Below are 13552 nucleotides of genomic sequence, written 5' to 3'. Positions count from 1 at the left end.
TTTCTGCTGATTGGGTTCCTTTTAACCTTAACCCGTTCTATCATTTTTATTAGTCCTCAAGGCATCTTTCATCTAGCAAAAGTTACATTGAGAAAATAATAGAGATCAATAATATATATAATTTTTAGGGCAAATGCTCCACTATAGAAATGCACAAAAATGAGAAATTCAATCCCATAAGTTGTGAAAGAACAATTTAAATAGTCTTCGCTGCAATAGAATCTATACTTAAATTTTTGAACTCATTCATTAGCTACATTCATGGTAAATATTGTTTTCCAAGATCTAATGGCTGCAGTCTTCTCTAAGTATGCGATTCACCGAAAATGTTTTCAGGAGACAAATTCATAGTGACAAATTCGGTTTTTAATCTTGAAAGTTTAACTCCCCCCCCCCCCCCCCCCCCCCCACCACTCGTCCAGCCCTCTCGTCCAGCCTCCCCAATCCTACCTCCCATCGCTTTACCCCTCCTCCCCCCACCAACGCACGACTCCACCGCACTCCGCTCACCCCCCCCCCCCCCCAATGCTAGCATACCTAAGCCCGAGTTGGCTATTACCAAAGCTAACCGCGCGGGGCATTTGAGAGCAATAAGACCAACGTTACTCGGTTATGTTATTCTTTGTAAAGATATTTTCATTGTAAAAAGTTGCTCGCATTATCTGGTTTTCTATCTCTGATTTTTTTTACTATTCTATTTTGAGAGGTGCTTTGGTGTTCAGTTAGTTCGTTTTCGTTCTCTGATAGCGAAAGCGCTATAAAATCATTCTATATGGACAAAATGATAACTGGCCCTGGAAATTGATCCGCAAAATCTCACTAAATTCTTTAAGATTTCTGAAGTACGGGTTTTAAATTTCATCTTTGTCGATTGCTGCTAAAAGAATACAAACTCCACAGAATTCTTACTTACCAGTACACTACATTGAATTAAACGAGGGGCCGTTTTCTCGGAACTTGAATGTTTTGAAAGCCATATTTATGAAATGTTGGAAAAATTATGTGATTGAGCTTCTACATAGTTTCATTGTTACAGGCAGATTGCTAGTACAAGTGAGGAGCACATGTGTTGTTAAAGCTGCGACAGATAGTTGGGAAGCAGGCTAAGCATGGTTCCTGTTAATCAATGTCTTTCCAATCTATCTATCAGTCTTAAATGTTTAACAGTATAGTAAGTATTAAGCTTTTCCAGTTCTGCAAAGACAGACGATTTCCCATATTTTTATGTTATCAACTGTTGATCAAAGGACTTCAGTCAAATTCATCAGGCACCGCCACGAAATTTTTATTTTGCTGGAAACCAAATTTTTACATTTTTAGCCAAACGGTTTCTTGCAAAATATATTTTTCATCACAATATTGTGTACTTAGAAATTGTTGTATTCGACTATTTGGCATTGTATTCCATAGTTGTATCCGATCTTGGCATTGGCAAGGTCTCAAGAAGAATAATAGGTAGGAGTATAGTCAAGTGCGTTAAACTAGATCTTCAATTGATTGGGGGAAACGTACACATGTGCCTTGAAAAAAGAGTAGTATCGAAAATGCTATCCACGCACTCCGCCGACGCTTTCCTTGTAGTTGATGTCACGAACGTGTTTAACAGCTTGATAAGAGATCTGGCTCGAAAAACATCAGAACTCTTTGTCCATCAATTTATACGGCAGTCAGAAACTCTTGTAAGACCCCATCAGACCTTTTCATTGATAAAGGAGTAATTAAGTCTCAAGCAGGAACAACACAGGGTGATCCAATAGGCATGGAAATGTACGGCGTGGCTATACTTCCTCTCGTCGTCATGCTTGAAGATCAAAATTTGACAGTTACGTGGAGGGACATTTGGTTATAATGTAATCAAATGTCATCTTATTACAAAACCGGAGTTTGTTCAAAAGGCGAACAACATTTTTTCGCGATTAGATATTGATGTTAATGAAGGTCATCATCGTGTTCTGGGTTCAGTTATTGGTTCTGATACAAGCTACAATGATTTTATGAAAGAAAAGTCAATTAATTACTCTAAAATGCTTCAGAAACTTCAGACTGTGTACAAATCATTTACAAATGGAGTGCAATGTAAATTGAATTTTATTGCTAGGACTATTCCAAACTCGGACAGTCTGCTGAGGGAAGCCGATCAAATAAATGACAAAAATCTTATCCCTTCAATGTTGAATAATCCCTCTTACAATGACAAATATCGGAATGTCTTCTCTCTTTCGGATAAAGAAGGTGAACTGAGCATTCTTCTACCTGAAGACAGGGCACAGGAACATGAAAGATCGATTCAGATTTGTAATCCGTTACAGAATCATAATGCTGTAGATGCAGACTTTGTTTAGCTAACACCCTTCAGAAAGTCAGAAGAGAACAGCAGGAACAGGCTCGAACGAAAACGTTGGTGTTGAAAAATATCATCAATGAAAAGGAAGCGTATTTACTAGATTTGGCTATGGAGAAGGAGTATTGTGCTGGCTGAACGCTGGAGTATTATGCTGGCTTTCATTGAAAAGGTATTATTTCGATTTAACCAAGGGAGAGTTTAGAAAAAGAATTGTCCCTAGATATGGATGGCATCCCTAAATATTGCCATCAACTAGCGCATGTGAAGAAATTTTGTAATGTAGCGTATGCTCTTCGAGTCGTTGCCCAAAAGTTGGCTGTACGCACATCAGACAGAATGATATCCGTGACTCTTTTGCCGACCTGCTCAATGAGGTCTGCGATGATGTCGAATTAGAGCCCTGTCTTCAGACATTGTAAAATGAAAGTCTCGCAAATAGAAGAACCACTACTGAATACGACGCTCGACTAGATATCAAAGCTAATGGTTTCTTCGAATCGCGTTTCAGTAGGACATTCTTTAATGTGAAAGTGTTTAATCCGTATGCTAAGAGCTGTCCACGAAGCATACCGGATCCTACATTTTCACGATACCATCAAGAAGCTGAAATACGAGCAAATGATAATTCAAGTCGAGAATGCCATCTAATCTTCTCGTGTACAGGAGCCTGTCCGTCTGCATCAAAGGCCAAGAGAAATTGGTTTCCAGGATCAGCGATTAGAAAAAAAATCATATTCAGGCGTGATCACGTACATTGGGACCAATATAAGTTTCGCGCTTTTGCCTAGCTCCATACTCCGTCTCCGTGGCGCACACTCCTTGCGCCGGCGACCTTCATTGGAAGCATAAATAGGAACCACTGTAGAAGAAGGGAGGTTGCTGTCCTAAATCATTCTATTTTCTTTTTCAAATTTTGATTCAAAATCATTCTTTTTTCTAACTTTGATTCAAAATCACTACACATTATATTTTAATTGCTATTTATCATATCTATTTGGATTATAATTCTGATGCTTTTCACTTTTTAATCTTTCGCTTTGATTCCTCATTTTTTTTACTACTGTCATGATTTATAAATATACATAGGAGTTGTCATGCCGCCCCGAGTTGACCGGCTACCCTTTTACGGGAGTGACGTTCTTTTAATTGACCTCTTTTTAAGTTTGTATCCGACCATATTCGTAAAGCGAAAAGGTAAGCGTTTTATTTAGATAGTTTTCTTTCACTAAGTGGTGCCTATTTGTTTCATTCACTCATTAATATTTCTCAGATTAAAGGTTAAACCATATATAATGGCCTGAAGGCTTACTTCCCAGAAAACTATATTGTATTAATTGGGAGGTCGTTTTATTGAACCTGAAAATTTATATAGGCCGTTTTTGAAAAATTGTCTCAAAGGTTCTGTGATTGAGCATGTACGCATGTACATATGTTGGCTGTTTTAGGCAGATCGTTAGTATACATGAGGATCATAACTTTCATTTTGTTCGCGCTGTTAAAGCTATGGCAGATAGGCACGCTTAGACTCGTTCCGGTTATTCTTTGTCTTTCGTTTTTATCTAGGAGTCTTGGATATTTAATTATGTAAAAATAATAAGACTTTTTGAGATCTGCAAAGGTGCGTACCCCATATTTTTTATGTTATCAACTGTTGATCCATGGATTTCACCCCAAGAGTTCTCTGCCTGGAAAAGAAATTATTAGATATTTTCTAGCGAAACATTTTCTTGGAAAACAAAAATTTTTAATATGATAATAGATTGCATTAATATATTTTATCTTAGTGTATCAAAGCATTGAGACAGACAGTTTTTGTTGAACAAACAGACATTGTATGTTACCTGCATTAACTGTCTGCGAACTATGTTGACGGAAGTCCTCTATTCTAGTCAGCACAACATTCAAATGATAATTGAGTGTTGTCTGATTTAAAAATGATTGCAATTAAAGTTTTGATGAAATGCGTGGGTTTTCGAGAAGACTATAAGAATTCTTTTCATGGGATGCCCTTTGGCGGTTTTCTCAATTAGCCGAATGGTAATTTAGCTAAGCGTTTCTTGAGCTAGTAATTTGTTAAATTTACGATATTTACAATATTTGCCACATTTTATCAACTAATCTTATCAAGTGTAAATTTTGTTTAAAAGACTCAAGAAAAGATAGACACGCAACTGGATCATGGTGTCCTCTTACTCCTACTCGGAATAAGTATTAAGATTTTTCAGAGAGTTTTGTTTCTGAAAAACTGGCAAATGGAGGTCTGTCCGCGGTCGGTTAAACCATCTTTCTGCCAAAGTTCCCAGTGCAACAATAAGTCGTCTGCATTCAAAGACCATTTAACAGTTGATTAGAGGGTAAATAGTCTTTTGATGTCCTTGTGCGTTTTGAGTAACAGCGTGAATAATTTTAATTACTCGTCTGTAAATTATGTCTTCAGTTTACATGTATGCGGAAACCGCATTTTGCCCTGCTTTCAAAACATTGAAATACAAATTTACCATCCAAGGAAATTTTTTTTGCTGTTTTAAGTAACGTACATTGATGGTCAAGATGTTCGTTGCAAGCCATTAAGCTGCTTTGAATGTCTGGGTTAGGGGCGGGGTCGTAAAAGGTTGGCACGCCTGGTATGCAGCTTAACTTATTTTGTCTAATTGGAATAATAAAAGGTTTTATAATTTTCAATGGTGGGCGGGGGTCGGGAATGCTACTTTAATTTATCTGCATAATATCTTACACAATCTTTTCATTGAGTGATACTAATTTGAATTTTATTCAGATAAAGATAGCTTTAATTCGTTTAAACACAAAGCTATAGGAAGTTGAATATAATGAATGGTTTTTCTCAATAACTGATATTGCTGTTATAGAATTGACAATGAGTTTGTTTTAATAAACCACGCTTACCAAATAATGTGTAAGGCGAGTTTGATATTTTTGAAGGTGTTCTAGTACACCCCGCCTCGTTTCTTAAAATAGTTTCCTTCGACCTATTTTTGACCAACTTAAGCTAATTTCATGATTCTTGCATGAATTATGGTCTATATTCTATGAAAGACCTTTTTAAACTCCTCTCTCTAAGAGGATTGGATCCTGCATTTTGATGCAAGTAACACGTCATTATGCCACCCCTATCTCTAGGCTACTCAAAATTGAAAAGTAATGGGACACTTAAAATTTCATGAATCAGTATTGACTTACAATGACACTCTGTTAGTGTAGTTTGAAGTTTTCTAAGGCACGATCACTTTTATCGTAAAGGGTTTGGCGCAAAATAATTTTTAAATAAATGATTAGCAAATTTTCTAGTACTAGTATCGGAGCTTCTGAAGCAAAGCAGTTAAATGCAGATTTTTGACTTTAGAAGTTTCAAAACTCGCTCACGTTAAGTTGACCATTAAGGACGACTTGCCTTCAATATAATGGTCTCCGAAAGTTAGGAATTTAAATTAAATTTTGCAGTTTTCAAAAAAGATCGAAATAAAACTTTTCAGGAAGACCAAATATCAAAAACTAGAAAACTTTTGTTTTGAAATACATGGCAACAAAATCTTCTGACTTCTGAAAAACTACTGTTTTACAAGAATACTTAAAAAATGAGACTTGCAGCAAAACTTTCAATTTAAGGTTGAAAATAGTCGCTAGCTAAGAATACCCCTTACGACTGAAGCAGGTAACAATAGAATCGAGCCCCACCCCGTTGTTCCAAGGCAATTTTTTATTGCTATTCGGTTATCTTTTAAAAATCAAATTTTTAAGCGTGCATTTTTTGTAACAGAATGATTTAAGAAACAACAAATATGAATACATATAAAAGAAGCCACGAAACTTTTGAGAAAACCCGTAGTATCAAAGCCCTTAAATTCAATAGCTTTCAACGGAATTCAATAGATACCATAAAATTTTTAATAGATTTTTGATAAAATTTGTTTTTAAGAGCTGTTGTTGAGGTAGTATATGCTTGTAATGTTAATCGGTTGGAGAAACAACATTGATCGTGAGAGTCTGAGAGTTGAACAGCATAAGAGAAGCCGTTGGGAGTATCCTAACGCAACTTATATGTATTGGAGTAATTTAATTGTCCTGTTTGAACCAAAAATTATGCCTTCTTTTTTCGGCAGACAAAAACTAAAACACCTTAGCACTTTATAGAACGATAAGTTTAGTACAATTTGAAAGACGCAAACACAGACTAACCATACAAACAGACACACACACAGACACCACACATTACACACACAAAGAAGATCACAAATACAAACACCGATACCAAAAAAAAAAACATTTTAAAAAATGTATGTTTACTCAAGTTTTGTCACATTCGTTTTTTGTAATTTACTAAATGTTGACTGGTTGAGCCAATTGAACCCGTAATTGTAATTTTGGCACTTAACTTTGAAACTTTGGTTATGGACTAATTTAAAAACTAATTGACTAATTTTTAAAAAAAAATGGAATTTTTTTCACGACTTCTGACAGTTTTTGCCTCTATGTGTGTCTAACTTTAAAAGGAACTAAGTTTCGCGTTCTCTCTTCTGCTCATAAACACACATACAACTCACAATACGCACACGCACTCCCATACATATATCCACACATTCGCACAAACACCGACTCAAAAAAATATTTTATGATTTTCGTTTTTTTGGCAACTGATCTTTACCCATGTTTCGCATGGTTCGTTTTTGTGTTGCTGATTTCTTGTTGAGGCAATTATATTGGTAACTGTAATAATGACACCAAATTTTGAAATGAACTTTTTTGATCCAATTATTTTGTCTTTTTTTTATGTTTCATAAGCATAATGGATTATTTTGTTTTATGTTTCAAAACCACGCAGATGTGTCGTCACCAGCTAATTTTAATAACCACAATTTTGGGTTTGCACATAACCGCAATATGTAGCAGTAAGTAAGTAATTGTTTTTAAAGATTTATTACAGTTTTTGCACTCTGGCTCTACTTTTTTCTAACATGGAAGGGAACGTCAAAGATTGTCTTTAAAGGTTCCTATTTAGTATTATTTAAGATTATTGGCTGTTGATAAATTTTACCTTTCGCCCTTTTCATGCTTCGAGGTATCTTTTATGAAATAGAAAGTAATAATTTTTATGTGAACTGAAAAAGAAAATTTGTTTTTATCTTCCAGAATTAATTCGTTTTTTGTGCGAGGACTTCACAATCAATAAAGTATATAGTTTTTTCAACTTACAGAATTGCCCACTGCCTGGAGGGAAATGAAAAATAGTTTTCTTCTTTTTTTTAAAAGGTGTATGAAAAATTTTCAACTTGGCAATCAATAAACTCTCCAATTTTTCTATGTTGCATAATATTAGAGGAGGTATGTTCGAACGATCTTGCTCTGAGAACCTAAGGAATACAAATAACAGAAGATTCCGTCCTTATTTAATGAATGAAATTGTTTAGAGTTACTCTTGACAGTAGAAACTCCTTTTAACCTAACTGATTTCTCTACAAGTTTCTCCGTTTGTTTTTCTCTAAAGTTTCAAAGCGATCTGTCATCCCCACCCCCCTGAGAGTTTTTTCTGTTCGATTTTTCCTTCGAAGTTTTAAGGCGTTCCCCCTTTTCCAAATTTTTGATCCTGATAGCTGCAAAATGATGTTTTTGTTTTTCGCTACGATGCTTTAACAAAAAGTGAAATTTTGACTGAAGAAAAAAAGCCAGTCTCGCTATTCCCCCATTTTGCGAAAAAAAATGTTGGATCTGTAAATTTTGCTTGAATTCATCTTTTAAGGATATTTTTGGGGATGAATTTACACAGTTCATTTGGATTTCTTGTCAAACTGAATTTGGTGACTAAATTTTTTTGTTTATGGAATATATATCTTTAGTTTTGAAATATCTTTTATTCGGATTTTTTAGAGGAGAGATCAAAAACATCTACTGCAAGGTTAGTTACTTGAATTTTTTTAATCAAAATTTTGGGATAGAATTTGTCAAGGTCAACTAGGATTATATTACTCTCAGTTCTAACGCGTCTGCATTATTGCTCACCTGAAAGGCTTCTCGATTATTTTTCTACGAAAACCTGGGAAACAAGTAAATTAATTTTATAACCAGAAGTTTAAAATTTACAGTCAATAATAATATTTACATTATTGTTCCTGATTGAGATTTTGCTCTTATCTTTTTGGTTTCCGCTCCACCTCAATTCCCTCTGATGTTCCATCAGACAGTTTTACTTGGAAATTGGTCGTCCTTAATGTGCGACAATGTGTTTTTATTCGGGAGTAACATTAGAATTATGTCAATTATTGTGCCTGTCAATGATAAGCAAAGCTCTATCTCATATTCCTTCTATACAAAATAATCTGAGAGGACACCATACAAGCACGCAGTTTTGCGGAGATCTCAAACTTCATGTTTAAATAAGCTGTATTTCTGACTATCATAGGTTCACTGATTTTAATCTATGTTTATCATTAACAAAAGCAAAATTGACAAATCTTATGCAGACAATTTATCAAATATTCAGTCGCCTTTTTTAATTTTTTTTAATCTCTGAATTTTTACACTCTTTTTTAAAAGAATTCGTTCCCTTGATTTCAGTGCTGAATCGCGTTACATCCTGGAGCTGACCCGGATGGTTACTCGACAATACATCCTGGATGTTCCTAAGAGGTCTGCGGGAGGTGACCAGTTGAGTAATGATGTGCAGAGTAGCGATGAAGAGGATGGCGATGACGGTAACACTGACAAGGAACTCGCCAAAAGACGTCAAAAATGTAGGGGTCCTTTTTCCGTATGTCAATATTGGACATGCAAGTAAGAAATAGTTTTTAAGCAATGCTAAGCAATTATTGACTTAGCAATAATTTTTTATTATGATTATTTAATTAATTTAATTTTTGAAATGCTGGTATCAGAAAAATTTGCTCAACTTTAGATTTATGGTTCTCAGAATTAACTATTTAGAAAACAATTCATGATTCCGTATTTTTTTTCGAGCTTATATGGTTAAGCAGTTGTCCCGTGTCTTTGCTGCTTTCATTTAAGCCCGATTATCTCATCATTACTGTCTCAGAAGTAGAATCGGTTTAGCACATTCCTGTAGAATAGAATCAGTAACAAGGAGGCTTGTTAACGTGCGTTCGCACATGATGTTCCGGCCCGCGCTCATCTACATTTCTGACTTAATTGTTAACCAAATGAAGAGATAACCAAAAATAGATGTTTGAGTTTAAAGAAATCGCTAAACACCCAAACTAATAATTGAATTATATAATGCCATGCCTCATTAGAGCGCTCACGAGACCTACCATTAATAAGACCGCGAAAAAAGACGAGCAACAAAACAATTAAAATATAAAACATTTTTTACAGCAAATCTCAATATCTAAATTTAAAAGCACCTAGTAACAACGTCGAATTGCAATCAGACACAACCCTAACTGCACAAATTTACCTTTTCTTAATCAAAAAGCAGATGGGTAACAAGTCGACAAACAGAAGAAATATAGGAAATAATGAAGCGAAACTCAAAAATGGATCAACATTTTTTAAACCAAATAATTTCAAACGTCTTAAAAACCAGTAGCTTTTAACGACAAAAATACTAGATAAATTTATTAAAACCTCATTAGGAAACCTATAGGACCTGTATTTGGTTATACTAAGCCATGGAAACGGAATAAAGGATCAGAATAACTAAGAAAAATGCAAATAATTTGGGCAAACACATTTATTAATTTGAATTTATTAGTAATTAAAATCATTAGCTCTTATCGGAATATTGTTTTCTATTTCAATTGTTATTTATACTAATACAATTAATAGTTATAATAATTAATTAATAATACAATAAAAATTATACTGATAGGTGAAATATGCTCACTTGGGCCTCATTTGAAAATCATGGGGATGTGTTATTACGCGAATTTGCTAAAGGAAGACAAAAAGAAACACAAATATTGACCACTGACAAAATAATTATAAAAACGCATATTGCACAACAAAAAAAACAACAGTTACGACATAATATCGTTAAACACGTTTAAATTTTTTTTACAAAGAAGCGGATGGGACTTCTCAATGATGAGAATAAGTTAAAAGTTGACAAATAAAACAATGAAAACTGAAAAGTTTAAAATAAGTGGAAATAACTATCAGAAATTTCAAGATCTTTAGCTATACAGTGGCTGCAAACAATAAGTTGATTCAAGTCTCAATTAGAAGCTTTTAGAAAATTTTATACGACTACATAAGGAGCAAAAAACAAGCAAAAACAGCAAATTCATAAACGAAATTGAGAAAAAAATGTCGAAGCCATTAAAAAACAAAGTACTCAGTAAAATTTTTTTTTATTTTCATTTAATCTTTAACAGCATTGGGATTTTTTGTAACAGAATGATTTAAGAAACAACAAATATGAATACATATAAAAGAAGCCACGAAACTTTTGAGAAAACCCGTAGTATCAAAGCCCTTAAATTCAATAGCTTTCAACGGAATTCAATAGATACCATAAAATTCTGCCTCGTTGGGAAGGCAATTATATTTGTCATTCCAAGTCATCAATAAGTCATCACAATAAGTCTTATGACTATGAAAACGCAACAAATAAAAGCAAAAACATAAAATTCATTAGAAAAGTGCGAGTAGAAAGTGTCGAAGCCATCAAAACGATGATTTTTTTCTGAAGTTTTTATCTATGATCAATTGAGCTCCTTCGCTAATCGAATGAGAACTGTCAATTGTAGGATAATATGATAAGATTTCGAAAAGAACCAAAAATATGAAAAATATCCAAAATAAAAAAAATTATGAAAACTCGGGGCATCGAAGTCAGACTGCTATATTACTACAAAAAACATTTAAATCTTAATGAGAATATCAAAATTGCATTAAAAATTACGAAAACTCAGAGTCAAAGCCGTAAAAAATTTGGGCAATTCCTTCAGAACGAATTATTTGTTCATTGGACATTATTTGACTAAATGAGGTTTGTCCTTAACGGAACTGTGATATGAAAAGTGACTTGTTTCTCAGCGACTTGACAAAAAAAAACAAAAAATATGAAATATTTCATTTAAAAAAAGCACTCAAATAGAATTCGATTTTTTTTAAAATAGTAAAATTCTTGAAGAGACCATAACTAGACTTTTTATTGCCTTTCGTCTATTAGGAACACAAAATTGTATGATTTTGTAGCGTAAATTGTAATTTTGAATTAATGTTTCGAAAGAAAAAAATCTTAGTTTGAACGAAAATTCCCCTGAAAGTGAACAAAATCATTGCAAATATCACGCGTTCACACAAAACTTTAAACCTCGATAACTCCTCGAAAAAAAGCGAAATTCAGAAAAATCTTTTTAATTTCGAATTCTACGCTGGACGAGCTTTTTAATGATACCACGCACAGTTCTCTACGATGAATATATCGGTCGGCCAAAATTGTATGAACAAGAAAAAACCATTTGAGTATATAGTTCCTCCTCCTCCACAAGTGGGGTCGGAACAATTATTCGCAGTAATTGTTCTAACCCTAAAATATATTTGAAGATTAGGAATTTTATGCTACCCTGGCTTTTTTTGTTGCTATTTGGCCCATCGATATCTTCCAAAAATTCAACACATTTAGCCCATTTTTCCTTTTTTGCTTTAAAAATCCTTCGGCTATTGAACTTTCTATAGATCAATAAAAACAACTTTTGCGGTTTAATGAGCTTCTGGTTGCTTTCAGTTTTGAGTTTTGGGCACACCTTTAGTTAATTTTTTACAAAATGTTTCTAATTGAAAATGATGTTTAGCGACAGCTGCTACTTGAAAATGAAAATTTCATAGTATTGCTAGTTGACTGCAAGGGATGATCAATTGAAGATTTTTTGGGAAAAAATATGACTAATTCTGTTTTTTTTGTTAAATTGTGTTTCTCAGTTCTCTATAACCATGAGAAAATTATAGGAGTCAATAGTGAAGAATAATTTTGACTAATTTTTCAATTAGTTGCCTGGCCATCTTCTTAGATACTTATTTTTGAGCTCCTGTTTATCATTATTATTATTAATTGCTCTCGAACGAAGTTTGAAGCAACTATTCGAAACGTGTTGGTCTTATTTTTTGCATCATTTTTGTTTTGCGCGATTCTACATTTCTCACTCAATCACAAGTGTCAGCAGCTGAACTCAAGTGGCGGCATTTCACTGCTAAAAGTCGAATGCAAAGTGCGCCAAAATTGGTTCAATTTTTTCACTTTAAATTTTATTAGCGTTTATAGTGGCATATGATAACCTCTAATGACGTTTTTTGAACCCCTTAGTGAATTTAGTCAGCCCCCCCCCCCCCCGACTGAAGCACGTTTCAATAGATTAGAGCTACCGCTAGTTGTTCGAGGGTGGTTATTCCAACCTTAGTTGGTTAAGTTATGTTAAATGTCATTAGAATAATTTGTTTCACTTTATCTTCATTTGCCGCTTTTATACATTTTCAACATTTTTTGCTCTTGGATAATTTTATTGTTCCCTTAATCTGTTTAATCGGCATGAAAATTGGGTATTCTATATCTGGACTTCAAACTGGTGAGACCAAACCGATTTAACCTTTAATTTAATATAGTGTCATTTTCAGGGCGAGTCTTTTTTTTCTGGTTTATACAGGAATAACTAAAACCAATCACCCTAAAGCATAGATATCAATATGACAGATACTATTTCGTTTTTGTCAAAATGGACAAAAGAGAAACTAGTAAGCGAGGTGATGCAACTAAGAAATCAAAGAAGGGAGTCATTTAACTTAGCAAACAAGGATCAAGACAATAACCAAGAATTGGATAGACTTAAGCTCGAATTGGAACATCAGAAAGAACTTTATAATCAAGCTCAATCTGAGATTCAATTTTTGAGGAGTCAGAATGAAAAATTAATATCAAATTTAATTAGCAAAAAAACAGAAGAAAAAGATGTCGTGAAATCTGTCAACCGTCTTTTTTATCCAAAGTTTGTTCCTCGTTTCACAAAACAGTTAATTATATCTGACAGCTCGTATAAACTGGTTCGCCAAAATGACATCAGTGATGATGCTGTCATTCATTCTTATCCATCTTCGACAATAAAAGACCTCAATAATATCATTGACAATTATGCGCCATCAACAAAATCAGAATGTCTGATTATTCATTCAGGACATAATTCCATTGATCAAGGTACGGCAGCAGAAGATGCCGCTAAAGAGTTGGGAGTCGTTTTATCGAAG

At 34.0% G+C, this 13552-nt stretch overlaps 1 protein-coding gene across 1 annotated transcript in view; it reads left to right on the top strand.

Moving 5' to 3' along the window:
- Window positions 1–13552, top strand: part of LOC142347891 (uncharacterized) — a 218330-nt gene that overhangs the window by 188651 nt on the left and 16127 nt on the right. The window contains exon 12 of the mRNA XM_075399081.1: window positions 8912–9087. Within this exon, the coding sequence (XP_075255196.1) occupies window positions 8912–9087 (176 nt within the window). The remainder of the gene's footprint in view (window positions 1–8911; window positions 9088–13552) is intronic.

The sequence above is a fragment of the Convolutriloba macropyga genome, chromosome 1 (assembly GCF_964194025.1).
Source record: "Convolutriloba macropyga chromosome 1, txConMacr16.3, whole genome shotgun sequence".
NCBI classification, from domain to species: Eukaryota; Metazoa; Xenacoelomorpha; order Acoela; family Convolutidae; genus Convolutriloba; species Convolutriloba macropyga.
Note: the sequence above shows the minus strand (reverse complement) of the source record. Positions and strands in the feature narration are given on the sequence as shown.